The sequence below is a fragment of the Micrasema longulum genome, unplaced genomic scaffold (assembly GCF_059751315.1).
Source record: "Micrasema longulum isolate JH-2025_06_02 unplaced genomic scaffold, ASM5975131v1 h1tg002350l, whole genome shotgun sequence".
In the NCBI taxonomy this organism is placed as follows: Eukaryota; Metazoa; Arthropoda; class Insecta; order Trichoptera; family Brachycentridae; genus Micrasema; species Micrasema longulum.
Genome location: NW_028279500.1, coordinates 151616 through 176380, shown reverse-complemented (window position 1 = coordinate 176380; position 24765 = coordinate 151616). Strand labels below are relative to the sequence as shown.

Genomic DNA, 24765 nt, shown 5'->3' with positions numbered 1-24765 from the left:
GTTAACGAAACAAAAAATACATGTCTGAAGAGTAGCTTTTGTAGATAGCAGGTAGATACCTCCGCCATGTGGCCTGAATGATGCACATGTGTAGTCACAGGGAGATGATGCCTGTTGTTCTAACGACTCTGTGTCCATTTTGGTCCAAATTGCTTCGTTTTATGAGACGCAACATTCCTGTTCAATTCACTTTTTTACATTAATATTAGACAAACGCGTGTATTAGAGGATTAATTTATTATTGATATTATTGATTAATATATTCTACGTATTTGTTTTGTATAAAATCACTAGGTAAATGTTATTTTTGTGTCAAATCACTAAGTACATGTTATTATTGTGTTAAATCACTACGTATTTATTATTTGGAAGATAACAAAGTACGAATTATTTTTTGCAAAATTAGTATGTACGTATTATTTTTGGGTAAAATCACTAGATACATATAATTTTGTTAAAAATCACTGAATGTTTATTTTTGTGTAAAATTACAGCGTTAATTTTGTGTAAAATTAAGACGTTTTATTTATTATGTCATTTATTTACATACCTCGAGCATGAGCACTATGGAGTCCTCTCAGAGACTGGTTCTCCCAGTACAAATGTCTCGGGGATATTCCCAACTCCTGCAGACCAACTTCGATCTTGTTAGCCAGAACTGGCCACCAGCCAACATCTGGAAGTAAACATGAACAAAATATTAATCAATACGCAGTATTATATTATCGCTAAATCACCATTTTACCATATTTATTTATTTTACATAAACGGCAGAAATTGCCTTTAACATATATTGAACATAAATATGAAAAAAAAATTAAAAAATACATATATAGAAACATAACAAAAAATTATAAAAATTGCATAACTATAACAATAGTAACAAGCAGGTAAATACACAAAAGCAACCAAAAATAATAACGAAATAAATACATAAATATGAAAAAACAAAAAAGGAAAAAACATTTTTAAATAAAAAGAAAAGTTTAAGAATAATATTGCGAGAGAAAAAAAGAAATCAGACTCGTTTTATAACTATCAAGTCCAGAACCAAATATATCAGCCTTGTCCTCATACTGATTGCCATATCTATGGAGCCTAGGGATAGGCGAGTGCATGTGATAGTTGGTTCTAGAACTTGCAGAACAAAAAGGAGATCTGTGGCGGGTATGTCAACCAGGTACACGGAAACACACCAACTCCAGCAAATCTGGACAGTCAATTAATGAATTGATCACCTTAAAAAGTAATATTAGGTCAGTTAGGATTCTTCTATCAGAAAGTCTTAAAAGATTTGCTGAAGACAACAATTGATTATAATTAAATAAAGCAGCAGGAATATGAAGTTTAAAATTAATATATTTTAGAAATTTCTTCTGGACGCGCTCGAGTGAATCAGAATGTACACGATAATGGGGCGACCAGACTGGAGAAATATATTCTAAACGACTTCTAACCAGGGAGCAATAAAGTGACTTGATTGGTGCGATACTTTCAAATTTATTAGTAACCCTACAAATAAATCCCAACATACTTAGCGCCTCATTTGAAATCTTGTCAATATGTTTGATAAATGTAAGTTTATCATCAAAAATTACGCCAAGATCCCTAATGAAATTAACTCTTTCAATTGTTGCGTGGTTCAACAAATAGTTAAAAATTAAAGGTTTCTTACTTTTTGAAAAGGAAATAACCTGGCATTTATCTATATTGAGAAAAAGATTATTTTTATTGCACCACTCGTGAATTCTGTTGAGATTCATCTGCAGGGTATTGCAATCATCAGTATTATTTACAATTCTATAAAGTTTAAGGTCGTCAGCAAAAAGCAAATATTTTACATCGCTAAAAATTTCAACAATATCATTTATATAAATTAAAAATAAAATAGGTCCCAAGTGTGATCCTTGGGGTACGCCGCTTGTTGCTAAAAAACTATAGGAGATATGAGAATTTATTTTAACTGCTATTTTTCTATTATATAAGTAACTAATGAACCATTTTAAGAGTTCATCACGTATTCCCAGTCGACCAAGTTTCTGCAACAAGTTAGAGTGGCAAACTTTGTCAAAGGCTTTACTGAAGTCGGTGTATGGTCGGTCGACCTGGTGCTTCTTATGAAGTGCACTAGCAATAAAATTCTCGTACAAAATGAGATTGGTGACTGTTGAACGACCAGTAATAAACCCATGTTGCTCAGGAGCAATTATTTGTTTTAAAGGTATAATTAAGTTATCAAGTACAAGTTTTTCAAACAACTTAGGGAGGGTAGACTGAATACAAATAGGTCTGTAGTTGGATATTTCATCTTTGCTACCCTTTTTAAATATGGGTGTAATGTGGCTATATTTCCATATATCAGGAAATACGCCAGTAGTTAAAGACTTATTGAATAAAATTTTAATAGGATGTGCTAATATATGAATACAATTTATAATGTAGACTGGAGGAATACCATCAGGGCCAGCAGACTTACGTTTATCCAACGATTTTACAAACTTGATAATTTTTTTATCAGAAATAGTAAAGTTAGGCAGGTCAATAAGCTCAGTTAATTTATTTTCCATTGTGTTATTTAAAGTTACGGCATCATCATAAACATTGGAGAAAAAGTCAGCGAACATATTAACGGTATCTTGCATATTACTAGACCTATTATTTCCATATCTCATAGATTTAGGAATACCAGTATCGCTATTGTCTAGGATTTTAGCATATCTCCAGAAATACTTAGGATCAGTCAGAATATTATCTTCGATCTTTTTTATATATGCATTGTGACATATTAATGATGTTTTTTTACAATACTTCCTAATCTTATTGAATTCAATATAATCAGTTATTGATCTGGTTTTTTTATATTGCTTATGCATAATATTATCCGGATGGAATCAAGAATACAGTTCTGTTTGTGGAAAAGATCTTAGACCAGTGGTTTTGACTTGAAAGCAACTCTTTTAAAAATCAAGAAACAGAAAATTGAGTGAGGCTAATGTGGTTTTGCATGTTATAGTAATTAGTGTCCTGGCGAAGAGACGGCTACGTCTTAAAACCGGTAGACATATACAAGTTTTGAATATTTTTTTTACTACAAAGGTTATGCTTTAAATATGTACGAGTGTTAACATAAGTATCGTCCGTTTTTTCCAAATTTTAAAATGAGCACAAAAAATAGAACAACATATAAAGTTTACAGCGTCATTCGAAAGAAAATTTTCTGTTCTAAAATAAAGTATATATATTTTTAAGTTGCGTGTATCATTCAATTTGATAACAAGTCTTCGAAATGGAATGTCAAACCGACGAAAGTGGGCATTTCGACAAATCCTGTTCGCGTTTAATCGAGGAAATAAGGCAGTCAAAGCTCTTCGCGATATTTGCGCAGTGAACGATAAATATGCTATAAATTATTGACACGATTAGTCTGTTGAACAGCCTACCAAAAAAGGTAAATCTTTTCCATGCTGCGATTACCAGTTTGAGACTTTTCCTCTCTAACTATGTATCATAATATGTACTAGTATTTTATTTTATTCAGAAAACATACAATCATCCATAATAAGTATAAAAAACAACAATTTTTAACATAAAAAGACCAATTAAGTTTTCGTAAATAATGCAAAAGATATATACTTAAATGTGACAAAAAAAAAAAGAATTTCAAGTGAGAAAAGAATAATTGTTGACATTTGCGTTTTTTCCGTGGAGGAAATAAATAAAAATACCGAATGTACACTCCGAGCCATCCACGCACACACATAAACGCACATATGAAACATACACAAACATATACATTACGTGCGGCACATACATATACATAGCATAAACCACTCAAGATGCACATTCAGCAATTATTTCAAATAATCGACTCCATGAAGAAATTAAACAAATAGTTTGAAATATTTTTTAGCTATTCCTTTTTCGTCCAAGCTGCTCGACTTTGAAATGAGCTACCTCTTCATTTAAAAATTTACCTTCCCAAGCCAGTTTCAAGAAACGCCTGAAACATTATTATATATCCCCATAATCCGGAACTCCCTGAGATTTACTGCATTTTTTTTCTTTTTCTCCCTTTTTCTTTCCTTGGTTCTTCTTTCTCTCTCCTTCAAACACACTGTTGGATCTCAGATTCCACATAACATAATGTATTTAATAGATTTTATTAAAGTTTATATGCGAAAGCCTTATCACGCAATTAAAAAAAGTGGTTATTTTTAATTAATTAGGTTTTTTTTAAATTGTTTGTATGTACCTATCTATATTGTATATTAATGTTGGTATATATTAATGTTCTTTTAAGTACAAAATTTTGACCAATGTCTTCTTTTTGACCAATCAGTTTTTTAGTTGGCTGGAAGATATTGCTTAAAGCAATAAGTTCTCAGAAGTACTTATTCTTTGTTCTTGAAGTTTTAAATCAATAAATATTAGCGACTTATTCATCTTTGTTTACAATTGTTTTTATAGACTATATGTTAGACCTTCATAATCTATTGTGCTTTTTTTAAAAACGTGTTTTTGTAATAACCTAATTATATGATTTAAATACATGTAATTGATAATAGTGCTCTATTGTACATTGAAATAAATAAATTAAAAATATATAAAGAAGGAAAATACGTTAATGACTAATTTGTTTTATATTTTTATTGTGTCCTGTTTTTCTCTTCATTTGGAATAAAATGGACACATCTGATGTTTACACCCAATATAATAATTAATTACATTCTTCACTTCAAAGCGAATAAATAAGATTTTTATCCAACTCAGCGATAACAAGCATAACCACTGAAAGAAATCCAGCTACGTACAAAAGCATTGTAAAAAAAAACAACAAAAAGTTACCCTCGGTGAATTTATATTAGAAATTGCCTCTAAGTTGGAATTTTTCTGACCCCAGAAGACGAATGGTGTTGTTACTTGGTCTAGAGGAATGAAAATGGCACTTCTTAGTACATTCGCCTACGAAATATTGTGAAAATGTATTTTTGTGATTTTAAGCGGATAGTTCACAGTCGCACGTTCAATGATTTTACGTTTTATTGCGTATTCACTATATTATTTATTTATTTATCATAGAAATCATACAGTATTTTTTACAAAGTCAAGGTACAAGAAAACAATTAGGTAAGACCAATTAAAGATTCAACATGAATTTATTATGAATATAGAAAGAGTGAAAAAAAAACGAAAAAAAAAATAAAAATTAAACAAAACATACATAAAAGGGAGAAGACATAGTATAGTTCCAAATCTACCTTCATCCCCTCTCTTTCTGCTTCCATAAACATTTATATTTATTACAAAAAAAAAATTCAGGCCTCAGGAGAACCTTAGCCCAAGTTGCCTCTTATTTAAACCTGCGGTCTCACGCCACGCCGTCCTGAAAGGCCGCCGATGATGAGCTTTCGGTTTTATTCGGTGCAACTAAGGGACGCGGGATTGACGTTGAAGTAGGCGACAGAAAAGAAGACAAAATAATAAATTAAGTGTTTTTTATTTTATTTTACAGAAACATTCAGTCAACAATGATTAAATAACGTAATAAAGATACGTTATAAAGATAACCCGATTACGATAAGACTATGAAAGCACGGTATAATAACTCGTCATTGTTTAAACCTTGCTTTTAAAGTTCTAACGACAAAATCCGGTCTCGGAAGAAGAATTCCAAATAAAAATCAATGGACGATAGAAGAGCGTATTTTACTAAATATTATTATTTGATTGTAGTTAATTGACGCCGAATATTTTCCATGCATTGTTTCAAAGATCGTCATTATAGTTCCAAAGCTTGAGATCCTTCTGTTCAAATATGCAAATAGAAAATTCCCACTTTTCCAAGTTATGGAGGAAGAGGGAAAATGTAAATTGTGTTCTGCTCTGAATGTTTTAGAGAGAATAAATTAACCGTGCGAAATTCGTCATAAAAAACACATATTATAATAATATATGAGCATTTTCTATCATCTTCGCTTCCATACCCGCAACTAGTGGTGTAAATGTATATAACATACGAGTATTGTATATTTACGCTAGCGAAATATGAACCTTGTACTCAAATGTGAGGTGTTTTATTGACTGCTGATGTTATCCGACCACATCTTGTGGTCTCGTTCCATTTCTTATCTCTATGAATATCGACTGGAGCTTCTCGCTTTTATTGATTTATTATGGAAATCATACAATCTTGTTAACAAAATCAAGATAAAAGAAAACAATCGTAAAAAGTTAGATCAATTATTACAGGAGTCACATTGATTTATTATGAATACGGAAGGAAAGGGAAAACAAATTCAATACTAAAAAAAACTAATAAAAATTAAATAAGAAGTACATAAAAGGGTAAAGAATGGTATAGTTCCAACTCTACCATCCTTTCCTCTCTCTCTGCTTCCATGAACATTAATTCCAACAATAATTCGTTACACACAGGTAGTAGATATAAAAAAGTCAAAAGTTTAGCAGGAGATAAATTTAAAATGTCTTTAACAGATTTCATAAAACTATAGCATTTACAGTGTAATACGTCGATATTACTAAAACTGACATTTTATTACACCTATACATTTATTTCAATTCAATGCCGAATAAAATTCAATATTCCGACTCGTAGATTGAGAAACAATGAAGTACTGTTCATCGATCAGCATAGAACAAACTATGGCCTAAATTCTCCAATGACCCGCTTTTGTCGTATTGTTAACTCAAGACAAGATCTGGACTTTTTTGGTTTAAGTTTACAACGATTTTAACGAGCACTAAATAAATAGTCCAGATCTTGTCTCGATGTCCCTTATGTTTGTCAATGCTTCTTTCTTTTTTTTTAGATGTTTTAAACTATTATTTTTTTTGTTTAGGAAATGAGAGAGCGGATGAACGAGCAAGAGCCGCAACTTGTAAAAGAACGGCACCTTTCTTCTCAGAATTTCCCCTTAGCTTTGCTAAACGCTGTATAAAACAAAATACGCAGCAGCGTTGGGAGGATCATTACCGCGCTTCTTCTGCAGGTAAAATCACTAAAATGTTTTTCCCAACGCTGGCTGATGCAGCAAACTTCCGTCATCATCACCAAAGTACTTTCGAAACGACCCAAATTTTTACCGGACACGGAGCTATGAGAAGTTATCTATATAGGTTTAAATTAAGGAATGATGACTATTGTCCATGCGATGATATTTCTTCACAGAGTATAGAACATCTGTTATTTCAGTGCCCATTTTTCAGTTTGCAACGCCATAATCTTGAAGCAGAATGCAGGAAAGATGGAATATCCTTAACAGATATCCACACTGTAGTAAAAAGTAGTTATCATGCGCCATTGTTCTTGAATTTTGCAACAATGGTGATTGGACTCATAAAGGTAATAAACCAATATCAGTGATCGAACATCCCATTTCCAAGACAAACAAAAACTTTTTTTTTCCGAGTACCTTAGCCTTGTACATGACACGTAAAGCTACTAAATACAGGGGTCCAAATATATTTAAAAAAAAAAAAAAACTATTATTTTATTGTAATATTTAAACCTTATAAATTGTATACACGGACAATTGGACAATGTCCGTTAATAAATAAATAAAATCGGCGTTTATAATAGTAAATAATACAATATGTTCTATTTGCAAAGCAGGGAAAAATATACTATTATGTAAAATTAAATTATAAGCAAGCATTGTCTATGGTCACTAGGTATAGTGAATACCTGTCCTGAGATAATTTATTAATTTCATTTGGTATGGCTTTAACCATTTTATTTTATTTTTATTTTATTAACATAAAAGGCAAATCTGCCTTTTACAAAAATTTATAATACTTACATATTTGGCTAATTATCATTTTTTTTGCAATCTACGTGTTTTCCTAAAAATATTAAAAATTAAAAATAAATTATTCAAATTATTGTAAGACGTCATTCCCCATTGTGTACACAAGAATTATATTTTTTTCTTTTACGTAATGGGAAACGTCAATGAAAATTAATTCACTGTTTTTCAGGGCAAAATTCAGAGTAACGTTTTTTCATGGTAAACTTTAAAAAAAAACTAATTTAATTTTTTCCAAAAAAGCATTAAAAAAAAAATATATGTTATCTCAAAATGCAGTAAGTCCTTAATTTCTCGGACAAGCAGTCCCTTCACAAACCCTTTCCCCCCTCCTTCCCAGCCGATTCTCTTGTCCGCGTCTGGTGCGTATCGCTTCGTTGGTCAAATGCGTTTTTATTGCTTTTTTTTGTCATGGGGGGGTAGGGGTTTTAGTGAAGGGGAGGGATGCTAGTCCGAGAAATTAAAGGTTAACTCCATTTTGAGATCAACATTTTTCTTTTTTTTTTAAATGACTTTTTGGAAAAATATTACTAGGATTTTTTTAAAAGCCTACCACGAGGAATATTCTTCTGAAGTTTCGCGGTCTGGCCCTAAAAAACCGGGTATATGTATTGAATTTATATGAAAATTGTATTTAGTCATACGTAATATTGTATGGGTACATATTTTTTTATCTAAATAAAAAAAAAAAAACTGTTTATTTAAACCGCAATATTGCATTGTTCCTGGACTGATGCCTGAAGCGTAGGACTGATTACTTTACCTTCATGAATCAAATTATAGAATAAATCTTCGTTAGGTTTACAAATGCAGTGCTCTTTGCACCACTGGGTGTGGAAAGGGGAATGATGATGGATTTATTCCGACTTGCCTCTTAAGAATGTGTTATGTTTTATTGGCTTTTACTTCTGATTTATTTTGTGGATTCGTCTAACCTTCGTGATACAGTAGCTATTTAATATATAAACTACAAGGCAGTGTCCTTAAGTTTATCTTGCTTGAAAGTACCAGAACAAGTTTTTTTTTCAAAGATAAATTGTAGAGACAACAATGAAAATGTTTTAATTGATTGTAATTACAATTTGTATCTTTTGAGTGCCTGGTACTTTCAAGGGCGCTATAACGGATCTTATCGTGGGAATTGAGAAGAAAAAAAAATGGGGATTCTTATTTTTTGCATGTGAATACAATTCGCTTCATATATACTATACACTGGGGATAAACCGTCAAATGAAAAATAAAATTTGTATAAAAAACGAATAAAAACTAATACGGTTTGGTCGATTCAACTTAATTAAGTGTTTTGGTAATAATTAAGGTCGCAATAGTGTTTAAAAATGAAAATCACTAACTCAAACAACAATTATTAATAACCGCGCGATATGCGTAGCTTTATTCTACACCACTTAAATAGAATATTTCTACAAAAGTTTATAAACAAATATCACAATGACATTCAGCAGTAATTGTCATCACTGAGCAATGGCCGATTCTTTTTACAATGATACAAAATGTGATACAATATGTCAACGGTACCTATCAAAAAAAAAAAATGTCCTTCGCAAATAATATTCGAAATACTAGTTTTCAAATAGAGAACCTGCAAATAATATTTGTAATCTGCAAGCTTGTTTTAGTACTAAAAAAGCTGATTCGATTTAAAGATGTAAAATATAATGTACTTTTTTGTATGGGGGAATAAGCTGAGGTAATCGGCTAGTTTCATCGTTCACTGAGAACGGGCTGGGCGCTGGGCGCACTTCATAGATATTTTTTTGTTGGAAGATATAAACGATTGTGGTGATTTTTAATAAATAACAATTATTTCATTTGTTTTCGCATAAATATATTAACTATAAAACATAATTACCGAAAGTCAAATATATTGGTAAGCTGTGCATAATCACTTATTTTGACGATTCGCTCCTGCTATGTATGTTCGTGCATATATATATATATTTAAATATGTGTATACTAGTAGATTCAAATTTTGTTTGTCTGATCTTTCTTTAAAAATAATTAACATTACTATTATGTATTAAAATGTAATTGCCTAGCTTGGAACGGGGTACCCTTGTTAGCCCTTGTTAGCTGGGCGAAGTTTTTATCAAAACAATTTAAATATGATAAAATGTGAAAACAAATAAATAAATTAAATCATCATTTAATCTAAATAACTTATTAAAACATTGGAAAAATAATGTAACAACATCATCTGTCAAAACGAGACGAGTTTCCAAACATCGCTGTCAGTTTCAATTTATTTTCACGGATGTCATATTAACTTTGCCTGACTCCGTTAAATAATTTAATACGTTATATCGATATTCAGGAATACAAAGCTGAAAGTATTTATTATATTACGAACGAAAGTTGTGATTTGTTCCCACGTGACAAGGGTATGACATTTAACAGTAGCACAGAACTCCAAAAATAATCTTTATAACTCAATAACATTTTTATATAAACGATATAATGTTGACAATATTACATATTTATTTCCTCCTACACAAGTAATTTTTCGTAAAATATAGGTAATAATATTTTTTTATTTAAGCAAAAAGGTTGCATAATGCAAAGCCAATTTAAACAGAGATTTTTTTTTCATAAAACAATATAGAAGTACAGTGGTGTGCCATATTATTAATAGCAAAATCATTAACAACATCATGCACTTATTTTTTGTTTTTTTTTTTACATCTTCTAAATATTTTTTTTAAAGCATAAATTACATGTACTTTTTTTCGCTCCCTATATTAAAGTTAGTAGTAATTATTATTTTAAAACCATGTAGGACTATCATATGATTAATTGTAAAGGATCTTTACCGACAAGCCATATTCATTGGCTTGGTGAGTCCTGTAAAAAAATAAATAATTTTAAAATGTTTTAAAATAACTAAAATGTAATATTGTATGTAAATAATAAATAAATAAATAAATGCGGATGTCAACAATTAACAAATTAAAATTAACATATTACAACAGAGATGAAGAACATTTAAGAGAATGTAATATAGAGGTCTAGGCATCTACAGGACTTATGACCTGTCAACGGCTGGTTTAAGTGGCCACTTTACATACTGTGTAAAATTAATAATTTTTCCCATATTTGAACATCTATTTTTCTTCAATTCTTTCATCTGTTGATTTTTGTGAAGTGAAAGAGCTGAAACCTTTATTTATACGCCCTGTAGACGCCTAGACTTCTATATTACCTTCTCTTAAATGTTCTTTATCTTTGTTGTAATATGTTAATATGAATAGCTCTCCAGGGAGTTGAATCCAATCCTTGTCTACAAAAATTTAGACAAACTCAAAATATTGTTAACAAATTAAAAGACGGTACTTCTGACAACACTTAAATGTAATTTATTTATATTTGGCAACACTGTGTTGTGAATTTGACAGCGGAAGACAGTTTTCAAGAAGGTGCTAAACAAATATCACGTGTTTTTTTTTAAACTTGTATGTTTTGTTATTATTCCTCAAACCAGGTATGTTATTACTTTTTTAAAACCATTTATTTTTTATAAATTATGTCTATTGATGAATATCAAACAACATGGTTAAATTTACGATTCGAAAGAAACATGAGTTTTTTTAGGGTGGAAAAGGTCTCCGACTTGTCTCTTAAGAAAATTGGTGCAATGCTTGGTTTGCTGAAGGCAAATAGAGGCCACAGTATAAGATAGCTAATATAGTAGGAGTGTTAAGAAGCTCTGACTTAGAAGTCTGTTAAGTGATTCTGAGGATACTTTACCCAGCAAACGGAGAAAACGCATAACAACTCCAAAAACGGACAGAAAATTTTGTGGTTTATGCATAGAAAATTAAAAAACACCTAAAAGTTTGCTGACTAAACAAGTAAACGATGAGGGGATTAAAGTTTCCCAGCGTACTTTGCAGCGACGACTTTCTGAAGTTGGGGTCAATGGCATAAACATCAGCTCGCGAGCCGAAGCCTACCGAGTCTATAAAAAAATATTTAGATTGAGCTCGAACGAACAAATTCCTTTCAGTCGAAGATTGAAAATAGCATCAATAATGCTTATTCTTTCTTTATTTCTATTACTGTAATAAAAATTGGTTTATTAAGTCAATTTTCTTTTATTTATAGGTTTGCTTTTCCGGTGAGTCAATTTTTCGAATCATGACTCATAAATAAAAGTTTTAAAAAAAAAGGCCTGTAAAAAAAACACAATTCAGACTGTATTGTTCCAACGGTAAAACGTATGTGGTAAGTTTTAGAGGTACTGGGTGACTTCAATGTACCATTGTGCAAGGTACAATGCAACAGAACCAGGAGAATAATATCCTAGAAGAACGCTTCTTTGGATAAACCAATTTTTATGCACGGCGGAGCTCCGTGCCATAAAGCTAGGTTAACCATTCGAAAAAATATCACCATATTGGACTGGCTTGGCAATTCACCTCACATGAACCCCATAGAAAACGTATGGGAGCTTATAAAGCGCGAGGTCAATAAATCAGGAATTACAACAAAAAAGAACTTACAGAAATGCTGATTGATGTTTGGCATTACAATATTCACCTTTAAGAAGCATGTCACATAAGATAGCAGCTCTTATTGCTGTGAAAGGGGGTCATACAAAATATTATTTATATTGTATTATACTTTAATCTATTTTTTATTCATAACTAAATACTATATACGAACTAAATAAGTTTGAATTTATGTGTCATAATTTGATAATTAATAACTGTTTTAAAAATTACATAGATCTCGTTGCCCTTATTTAAAATTACTAAATATGATTGCAATTATAAAGTTATTAGCTTGAGAGGTCTAATAATATGGCACACCACTGTAACTCACATATATACAGCTTTTTGCTCCGTGACTTGACGCTAGTGAAGTCGATGGTCACAATATAAAACCACGAAGTGAAAAATTTAAAAGTTTTAAAGTTTTTTGATCAAGATGGTTGACTTTTTTTACTGATAAGCCATTTTATTGTTCTATGTCATATGTACCTACGCCATTTTTAAGTTTTGTAGTGGCTTAATGGACGATGTTTTTGTTTTTTTACAATTTCTCAACCTACTAGAATATTATTTGAGGTGCTGCTAACATTGTTTTAAATTCAGAAACAGATTCATCTTTATTAAATTTCGATAGCTCACTGTATATATTAGGATATTTAATAGAATATTTAAACGCTTTGTGTGGCTTTGGAAGCATTATTTTGAGTATTTTTTCAAAAAGTCCTTAGTCGAAGTTTATGAATTTTGAAGTAAAAATGCCATTTTAATCACAATCAAAAGCTGGATAGTGCATAACCAGCCATAAATCTTGCTCACTAACTGTCACTAAGTCCGATATAATGAAACTGTAAATTTTCAGATTTTTCCTCAAAATTCCCTCAACAAATTACAAAAGCGTATTTATGTAATCTGATTGCTTGACTAGAGAGAGTCTAATATAATTTTGACTTATAATGTTTAAAAAAATCACTTGATAAAAACCAAAAAAATAACATCTGTTTTTCTCGATACGATCTTTTTTGACTATAGACACTTTGAAACATTTCTCTTCAAATTTTTTTTGTTACATTTCGGTACTCCGAGCAACAAAAAGTACTTTGCGATTAATAAACATAAACAAAAGGAACGGAACTTTAACAGAATTATTTTAATCTGTCAAATATTTACAAATTAATTAAAAGCCTTTTTGGTGATCTAACCGGGTACACTATGTTTTGTGTTTGGGTTACGTGTGTCCTGTATCATTTTAACGACTGGGTCGACGTAAAATATTTGTTTGAAAAATGGCTTAACTCTCCAATTTTCCGCTATCCCTGGACTGGTACCTGAACCATTAAACTGATCACCTTACCTTCATGTAACAAAAAATAATCAAGATACACTGCGATTGGTGTACCGATGCAGTGCTCTATGTACCATTAGGTCCGGAAAGAGAATGATGATTAAATTTGTTGCAATGGAGAGGGAAAAAATAGAGGGTGTTGCAGTGCAGTGTGCTCTATGCACCAATAGGTGCGGATAGGAAAATTATGATGAATGATGATGTAAACAGATTCTGCTCCCATGGTAGTCCTGCTAGTTCTTAGAAACATGGATCAGAGGTCCGAAGTTCGAACCCCGCTCCACCGCAATCTTATCTCATTTTCATCTATCTGTTAGTTGTTATCCACAACTCCCCAAAAACGACAGAAAATTGAAATACAAGTAAACTTCGTTTTACGCCGGGGTTCCATTTCGAGAGACACCGGCGTAAAAAAATCAGCGTAAAATGAACACAAATATAATGAAGTATATAAAGTTAGGTTCCGTGTCAAAATTCTATGAACAATCTAACATGTTTATTTAATACATATCAAAATAAATTATAAATGTATTTAATAAGTACAGTTAAAACTCGTTTACAAAAAAATTAATAATCTCTTGATATAAATAATGATTATTTTATTTTATTTTTTTATTTTTTTAAATTTTTAAATTTTATTTGGGAAATCAACAGTACTACATACATATTTTTAGTAAACAAACAGATATAGTGTATAAACTCAGAACTAATAACAGATTTCCACGTAGTATACAGAGTTAGTAAAGAAAATATATTACATATCAAATAAATACATACAATTTATACATATAAAAATGTTATTTTCATGTACTCAATAATCAAAGATTTTAAAAATATTAATTTTAAGAACATTAAGTTACTGTAAATTGGGCGGGATAAGGACAAAAATGCTTAAAGAGAGGATAAGGAGGGGAGGGGAGGGGAGATGTACATATTTATTATTATAATGTCTACTAAGTTACATAATACATTTTTAGTGTAAATTTTAAATCTGACAGAGTGATGTTTTTGTAATCTATATTTTTAAATTTTGTATTGTGCATTGAAAAAGTCCTTCGAAAAAAAGCATTTTTAACATACGATGTTTTACTTATTGGTACATGAAACAGGTGGTACCGTCTACAAATCCTGGCTGGCACATGTATTGTTATTAAACCAAGCAGCTCTGTACAGTCAACCATTCCTGTCATAGTTTTGTAAAGCAGTAGTTGGTCCGCACACACTCTGCGGTATTGTAGAGAAATGATTCCATGGAAGGTGGAGGCAGTGAGAGTAGATACATAAAAAAATACCGGTTTTGTATTTAAGGTACTTTATAAATTTGTTTTGAATATTTTCTATTCTACTTATATATATGGCATACTGGGGATTCCATATAATTAATACTAACCCACCAGTTCGTCAGTACTAAATTAAATTCTCTTTTTTTTATAAAAAAGCATTTAATTTCATTGGAATTGATTGTTGTTTCCTTTCTTGCAGAATCAGCATAAACTACAAATATTTTAACATTCTTTTAATTTTAATAATAATACAAATGTATTTATTTATCATATACTTGTATTTTATTTATATTTATAATTATTTTATTTTAGTTTTTTTTCTTTTTGTTATTATTTATTATATTTTCTGAATAACAAACATTTCTTAACTTTTAAATTAATTTTATTCTATTAGTGGGTTATTTTATTGTGTACATTTGATTAATAACTTACATAGCCGTGGAAAATTATTATTGACGGTTTTTACAATTTAAGGTATAATGTACCTTTATTTTATAGATGAATTATGTAAAAAAATATTTTTTTCCTAAATAAATAAATTTAAAAAAAAATATAGTAATCATACCTTTTAATTTTTCTTAAAAACCAAACAAAAACTATTTCGGAAACAATTTCACACACGCAATGGGCTGCTCGTGTACACGGTAATAGAATAATACAACGTGTAAAAGTGTGTCTGCGATTAGAATCGCGGCGTCTACTGTCGTCTGGTGTCGGCCGAACCAGGGAATCCCACGCCGGCGCCGGCACCAACCGGCGTAATTGTAAATTGGCGTAAATTGAACCGCCGCAAAACGGATTTTACTTGTATTTGGAAGAATTCAAGATTATTATTCAAAATAAAAATCATCATTTCCCTTTTTTAGCACCAAATGGTGCATAGGGTGATTTATTTGTAAACAACATGCAGCGTATTTCAATCATCTGTTACATAAAGGAAAGACGATAAGTCCTATATTTTAGGAGTCAGTTCAGGAACAACGAAATATTTCAGCTTAAACAATCTTTATGATCAGTACTTCATTTCCACCCTACCAGGTATCGGGCCTCGAGGACCTCGAGAATGATGGGGCGAACTCGCCAACCACTACACCACGCAGCGGACTCATCTCCGCTCGATTTCCTCATTCAAGATTTTTACGTAAAAGCAACCATTGAGCCGAAAACACTCGTCAGGGTCTCGATTCTATTTCACACTGAGATCAGTATTCTTCATGCGCATGGACACAATTATTTTTATATAAATATTTAAAAACTTTTTCCGGTACAGCTATTTACGACTTAAATGATCTCAAAATTGTAATATTTGGGTGAATCATCTGAACGCAAATACTTTTTTTTTTTTAAGTAAAAAAGAAAATTCACACCATTTAACTCCTAGGAAATGAAAAAAGTTTTAGTAACACGTGTATCACTTTAAAACTTCGTAACCCTTTGAGTAGTATTTCTGAAAAATATCAAGGCCCCATAATATGACATAGGTCATCAAAGTTTGGTCAATTTCAGGCGCGTTTAATTTTTTTATATTTTTTAAACATTATAATTATTTATCCTTTTAAAAAACCTGTTAGTGTAACATTATAAATATTATAAGGTCTAGTCATGTTAGGTCTCATCTGGTAAGTTTAGCTATGTGCTTTTGCAGACAAATTTTAAATATGTCTTCAATTTCAAGTAGTATAGTAAATTATTGTAGTGTCAAGCCATTGATATTAATACATAGACGCGTCATATAGAGTAAAATATTTTTTAAGTACTGACACGAAAACGTACAGTTACTGAGTTTATTTATTTGTTTATTTATTTATTTAACACTTTTTATACATATACTGTTTATATACATATAAGGGCAGGCATATTGCCTAAATGCAATTTCTTCCTACCTACCCAAACCGTTCAGTTTGAGAAAATTACAACTACATGGACATATTGAATCTTACAATTGTATACAAAAATTAAAAACACTACTGCAAAAGACGAGGAAAAAAAACAAAGCAGTAAATGGGTATTGAAAGGGTTTTGTCGTTACTAGAACGAAGAGTTAGCCCATGGTGTGCGGTATGTGGTGGGCAAGCTGTAGTTGGATTATTAATATAATTGAAGAAGTGATGAATGAAGAATGTGAAGGTTTTTTCTATGCCTGATACTTAGCCAGTGTAGTTGCGTGCGATATATGAGTTAGTTTATTTAAACCAGGGCTGCATTCAGCGAACATGCATATGCTACCAAAATGATTTTTGTGAAAAAAAAGTGTGCATTTTTTCCTGAATTTCGACCCATTTATATCTTTTAACGCCTTTTTTGTAGCCTCGTGGTGTAATTATCCGTGCCTTTGCCTAACATGCAAGAGGTCTTGGGTTTAATTCCCAATATGGTTGATATGAAGTACTTATTTTTAAGGGTGTTTTTACATAAGCATCTCTTTTTCATAATTGTATCGGATATATTTAATGTAGGGTGTTTTTTCTATGTCGGCCTCGTGGTGTAATGGTCAGCGCGTTTGCCCACCATGCAAGAGGTCTCGGGTTCAATTCCCAACATGTTTGCCACGAAATATTGATTGAAATAGGTGTTTTTACACAAGAATACGTCATTATCCCTGGGCTGGTACCTGAAGCGTAAGACCGATCATCTTATCTTTATGTAACATAAAAAAATATCAAGATTCGCTGCGATTGGTGTACCAATTCAGTGCCTTATGCACCATTAGGTGCTGAAAAGGAATGATAATGAATAAATATATATCGAAGTATAACGTCGTTTTATTCTGCGTCTTCAACTGGGGTGGGTGTTGATTGCTTTAGCAAGCCTTAAATCCTTTATTGGTGACCCCGCCGTGATTTGACGTGGCACAACGTGATTGTACACTTTTACCTTAATAGGCGGACATTTTATCCAGCGACCTTTTTTTATCCGGTTATTGCGTTCTTATTACAATCAAGTTGTCTATATTAAGAAACTAGTACATATTGTGGGAGAAAGGGTCAATGAGTTAAAAACTACTCAAGAGAGGAAATAAATTTCCTTCAGAGGTGGTAAAAGTTTTTCCAATCTGCAACTCCTTTCTGCAGTTGTAGTTGGCATTGTAAGATGGCAGTTGTAACAAACTGTTTTCGTTTACATTTGCCTTAACAATCGTTGTCGTACTTTGCCAACGATTCTTTGTACCTAATAGAGAAAACTCATTTGAAAAGCAGAAATACAAAACTTTTGACTTTATTTTTATAATTTTCAACGTATGGACGTAGCGGTAAAAAAGGTATTTAACACCACTGAGTTTAACTACATTTATAACGACGACTTTTGGAAAAAGGTCAATTAAAGATTGTTTAAAATAAAATGATAATTCAAAATGATTTCATTTTTATTTTGAATAATTAACAATATACCTGATGTAATGATGACAATGGATCTCCAGGATAAGGTCTTGGCAACAGCCACAATGGCGTTGGCTGTCTCTTCTAGTGATGGTACAAGGCGCTGAGTTCCTTTGGTTACCTAAAACAAAATTATTTTTTTAACTAATTTGCAAATTTAGATTCAGCGGACTCAAAATTTTCTAAGGTAGATTATTTTAGCAGATAATTTTTGATTTTTCAATTGATCAAAGAAAACAGTATAGGTATATATTTACTATTTAAGTTATGGAATTCATTCAATAACAAGTACCTGGGTAACTACTCGTACTTGCAAATGAATAGTGACATCGTCTTTTTTACGTTAATCTGAACGATTTTTACACGTTTTCAAGACACATTCAATTCCAGTTCAGGTTTTAAAGTTACTCAGAAACTGCCTTTTTAGGTTTTTTAATTTTTAATTTTAATTTGAAAATTTAGGTCTGACTCGCTCGAACTTAAATTTTCCATTTTAGGTCAATACTTTTGTCGCTTTCATCAATGTTAGAAAGCTGACTATTTCATGCGTGAAATTACATTTTTTTAAGTATAAGTTACAAGTAAAATTCCCTAAAAAACCCTACACAAATCTAAAAAAATTAAATAAAAACCGATCCGGTGGAAAATTTTCAAAAATCCAATAAAAAAATCATAATTCAAAAACTACGCAAAATTGTAAAACATACATGTGGAAAATTTGGATACTCCTCAATATGAGGCACCTATGTTTTACCTTTGGACGTCACTTCTACAGCCATCCTGTATATATGAGTATGTACTGAAATCTTGCAATTGCAAAGCATTGCCGGATTCAGCTCGTATTAAATACAATGCATTAATCGTAAACAGTAAACTACAATAAATGACCTATACAATCAATATTTACAATATAATCAATAATCCAGTAATCGAAAAAAATAATTAAGATTCTAAATTTCACTACCGAAGACAATTTTGATTCCCGGCGATGAATATTTTTTCTTTAATTTGAGAACAGGATCCAATTAGGTAAATGTCTCTGTCAATGTCACAATTCACTTTGTTTTCGAGGACCTAAAACGTCTTAAACTAATTGGTTTAGCCGTCTTGGCGGATTAAATTTGTTTATTTATTTACGCTAACGAGATGGGAAATGAACGCTTTGTTTAAAACGTTAATTGTAATTATTTTGGCTTTTCCTTGTTATCTGAATTTTTCGTTTTATGCTTTAAAGATAAGTTCGTTTGAAAATATTTAACGAGGAAGATGAGCACGAATTTAACGAAATGAAAGTATTTGCAACAAACTTGTTATCTTTCATTTCTCGAACCACATCATATACTACTACATACTACAAGTACTCTGTAGAGTTTAACCTCACTCTCCATAACATTCATCCCGTGTGACGTTTTATTTTATTTTATTTTATTTTTTATTTTTTATTTTTGCACCACAACAGGCCAGGAGGCCCAATTACAGCGGTGAATTACATCACAGAACACCCAGGCTTGAGAAAAATCACATTTAATTTTTGTGTTCTCACCGGGAATCGAACCCGGAACCTTCCGTCTGTGAGTCAAGCGTCTTGACCACTACACCACGGAGGCCGTAAGGTGATTAGATGTTGTTTTATACATTTGATGCTCTTGTCTGTGGTCTCTCTAAGGCCACCACCTTTCCTTATCTTTTTAACCCTCACCAGAATAAATCCATTTTCTTTGGAGTTAAAAGTTTTCTTTACATCCACCCCTGTACTTTCTGCAGAAACACTTTCCGTGTTTTCAGGGTGTATAAAGATGGTCAGCCTGCTTGGTTTGACCCTCCTCACACCCTTTAAAGTTTCATAGCAACAATGCCACTAGCGTGACCCGCACTCGCGTATGACGCCATGACTTTATCACTAGCTCCACTATTACCAGGAACAACTTTCATATCTAAGAACAAAACACAAACATCAAGCTTTACATAAAAAAAACACAAATTGTACACCTATTTAGGTACTATCGCCTCAGTTCAATGCAAGCTCCAGGTTTTCAAGGACAATACTTCTTTTTTTTATTTCTAAAACTTAATAACCACTATTAATTGAACTACAAAATAAAAAATAAAACACCGAGTGAGTTTGTAAAAATTACAAAAACGTCGAGATCAAATTCGAAGAAATTCTTTTTAAGACGAACATACTTAAATTACACCAAGTTGAAAAGCTTATTTATTTTTTCACATATTATTTCATTTACTTGAATGAAATTATGTCGAAAGCTTTAGAGTTTTAAAGACTAAAAAAATTTATCTTTAAATGTTTTTTCTATCTCAAAAATAAACAGATTATTTTAAATCAAATGATAACAGGACAATAATAAGATTGACAAAATAATGTCTCTTCTCGTAACATTTAAATAAAATACGATGAAAATAAACATCTTTACTTATCAAATACGCAGAAAAGAACGTGAATAAAACGCAACTTATAATATTAACCCTCACCAGAAAAAGCCGTCTCCTTGGGGGTTTAATTTTTTCTGTACATTCACCCTTGTACTTTCCGCAGAAGCACTATCTGTGTTTTCAGGATAAATGAGGATGGTCAGCCTTCGTAGTTCGATCCTCCTCTTGACAACCTTTTTACACAAACTTCTTTCATACATATATTTTTTTTTCATATTTATATGTCAATTAAAAGTGGGGGTAGAGGGTGTGTTTATGTGAATAAGTATCAATTTTGTGTTGAAAAATTCTAGTGCATAAGTTAGTATTTGTAAACATCATAAAATTGCAAAATTACGACATCGAAAGAATAATTGTTGAATTAAATAGAGTTCGTAAACGAACATAAATATTGTGAAATATCACAGAAGCCTTAAAGAATAGCATTGAGAATTCATTTTAGAGCTTGCATTATGAAATTCATTTTATTACAATTGAAATAGTAAATAGAATAAAAGTTAGTATAAACTAAAATCAATATTTATGCACGAAAATTTGTATATTTGTCTCAGAATTCAAAGAATATTCCTTGGTTACCCGTGATTTAATATGACTAGAAAAAAAATTTAACTAATATTTTTTTTTATACATAAAACTTCATTTTACTTTGCTGATAAAATTTAAGAATAACTTATAATTTTAAAAAAAGTTAATTTAAAATGAAATATGTTTTTTGGTAAAAATATAGATAATTAATTTTTTCCCATGTCTTTTACTATGTTTCTTGCTATGAATTTCGTTTTTTTACAACGTATTTACTGGGTTTTACAGTATGTTTTTTACTATGTCTTTTACTATGTTTTTTATATGCATTTTCTTTTTACAATGTATTTTACTGGATTTTTTAATACGTTTTATAACGTATTTACTATGTTTTTAGTACATTTTTACTATGTTTTTTTATTTTGTATTTTACTATGTTTTCCACATTTTAAAATATTTTTATTTACTTTTATATTCATTGATTCCTGTTTTTCCTTTTTTTTGACTGGCTTAGAACAGAGTAAATAATCCTAGTTAGATAGTCAAAGCAACGTTGTATAAATGTATACTTTTAAGTATATAAAAAAGAAACAATAAATTTATTACAAAATATTACTACTTTTGATTTCAACTATAAACGATTGAAGCAATTGCCTGTGAATATTCCATTTTTCCGATTTTAAATCTCTCATTTTTGCGTGTGTAATAACTACACGGCAACGTAACGCGAGGGTGTTTTTGGCACAGTAGGGGAAGGATTAATAGGTCAACGATGCATCGTTAAAAAAATGTTAAATTATTTTTTTCGTTTACTTTTCGTACCGTGTTATTTCGAAACCGTGTAAAAAGAGGTTCCAGTTTACACAAAAATATGACATTTACTACATAAACTCTTCCAATATCTATTTGCCATTTCTTCAAGTGGCTACGTAACATCTTATCCCTAATTAAACTCAAATAACTATAATTTATTTTGCACACAAAAGAGGTACACCTCAATTATAATTTATGGTATAATGGATGGGGAGGCACTAAAAAATCAATATCAAAACCTTTCAAATCTGCTCAAAAATCCACAATCAAAATTATTCTTAAAAAACCCTTCAGGAACCCCAGCGTCAAGTTATTTGAGGAATTTGAGATCTTAGATATACGGCAATTAAATATTTTTAGAATAACAATGTTTGTGAAAGCAAACTATTCTACTAAATCCGAAAAGGAACACTCCCACACTACCAGAAGTCAAACTAGAGGATGGATCATGGAGTCTACCACAAATGTTGAATTCGGGTGAAGAAATTTCAGGTTTCTGAGCCCCAAAATATTCAATATTTTACCTAAACATTGCAAAACCATGACCCGGATTCAATGAAATAAATTTGCAACAAATTGGTTACTGGGTTTGGGTAGAGAAAAATCGGAAAATTAAAAATTACTAATAAACATTCTTAAATAATAAATAGTGTAAATTAATATTGTACAATAAATTAACCAGTAGGTAGTAATGTTATTGTTTATTTTGCATAAAAATGCCTACCTTAAAACAGGTTGTACCTAGTTAGGCAGACTAGACATGATCCAGAGAAATTTATTACATAAGTGTGTCTGTAGTAGATTATGAAATTGTTATTTTTGTTAATAGACCATGATTATTATTATTATTAATGTCAATGTTACATATTATTACGCAATATGTATTATGTAACATTGACTCTTAACACTTTAAGCACCGGCCGAATACACATAGAATTTACCCTGTGCCCGGCCCATTTTTGTGAAATATCGTGCTTTGTGAAGGGTTTCTTAAAAGTGTCATAATTATGAAAATACTGGGTTAAATCAATTGAAACTTCTCATATTTATTTAAAATAATTAAATAAGTCATTTTTGTATAATTGTTTTGCCAACATTGGTTTTTATGGAGAGCCATATTGCACATTGCAATGTTCGCACATATACAGGGTCTCACTCCTTTTTTTGTGCTTTGTATCCTGGAGCTGTGCAAACACGTGATTGTGTTCCGGTCTCGTATTTTCATGTGGTTTACCAGCAGCGAAAAAGTATTAATAAAAGTCACTAAATTTCAATAAAATGCACTTTTTTAGACAGCTGGTAAACCACGTGAAAACACGGGACCGGGACATAACGCATGGTTATATAATCACGTGTTTACACATCTCCGGGATACAAAGTGTTAATCTAATTCGTGTTCGTCAAAGCGCAATAATAATAAATTCATCATTGCTTCTGCGGACAGCGAGGAAATATATGTACATTCATATTGTTTTACTGAATTTATGTTAAAACATCAGTTTATTATTTTAAAATTTGATGTTTGAATCTTTAATTCTATCAATTTCTCTTTCAATTCACGTTTTTCACCGTGTCACTCGGATAACGAGTGAGACATGATCCGCCATTTGCCAAGATGACTTGCCATCACTACTTTCGGGAGCTCTATTCACGTCAATACGTCACTCTACGTCACTGGATAGAATTTGACATTTCTACCTGTCAGGTAACCTCTCGGCTAACGTTTCATCCCCTTACCCCACTTTTTTAGACCCGCCTGTTGCCTACCGCCCGCCACCCCTTTGGAGATGTAAAAATGAAAAATGACTGAACAAAATTATTGAACAAATTATTTTTGCAACAATGCTTGAGTATATCCAAATGCTTGCAGACTGGCTGGATTTCCTCCCCAAGGAGTTATTCATATTTAAATTTATTTCAACAGAGAGGGAAAACATTTTTGAGAAGGGAATATCTAATCTCTAATCCCATCTAATGAAGTAAATAATATTACGTAGGTACTTCTAGGCACCTTGCTTGGAAAATATTTTTTTTCCTTGTATTCGGGTAACGCCAAGGAGCCTCAAGTCCTAATATGCGGAGTGAAGTATGTGATAGAAAGCTGTTAAGACTGCCTGTATTGGAAGGTTAGGATAAATGGGGGATGGTTAGTATTTTTAAAAATGCTTAAAAATAACATCATTTTAAGACGAATATAGTTAATTTATGTCTAAATTTGTTGTAGCAGAGAGAAAAAATATTTTTGAGAAGGAAATATGGAAGTTTAACTATTTACAGGGCTTATGACGTGTCTTTGGCTGGTTTAAGTGGCCACTTTACACACTTTACCTTCTCAAAAATGTTTTCCCTCTCTTTTGAAATAAATTAAAAAATGAATTACTTCCTAGGGAGGAAATCCAGCTAGTTTGCAAGCATTTGGACATCCTCAAATATTGTTGAATTACTACCTGGTAAAAGAAGAAGTATACAAATTGGAAAATTGTTTTCAGGTGTTGCCTAGTGGGTGATTTGGTTCAGCCGGATGAATCTCACCCACGTGATAAAGGTTTCAGCTCTTTTACTTCACAAAAGTCAACAGATGGAAGAGTTGAGGAAATGTGGATGTTCAAACATGGGCAGAATGGTGAATGTTACACAGTGTGTAAA

At 31.3% G+C, this 24765-nt stretch overlaps 1 protein-coding gene across 1 annotated transcript in view; it reads right to left on the bottom strand.

Annotated features, from left to right (window-relative positions):
- Positions 1–550: 550 nt before the first annotated feature.
- LOC148272379 (uncharacterized) overlaps positions 551–24765 on the bottom strand; it is a gene marked incomplete at its 3' end in the record, with an annotated part of 131328 nt that continues 107113 nt past the window's right edge. Inside the window, exons 3-4 of the mRNA XM_088240121.1 lie at positions 18349–18457; positions 551–676 (exon numbers count right to left, since the gene is read on the bottom strand). Of these exons, the coding sequence (XP_088096247.1) occupies positions 551–676; positions 18349–18457 (235 nt within the window). The remainder of the gene's footprint in view (positions 677–18348; positions 18458–24765) is intronic.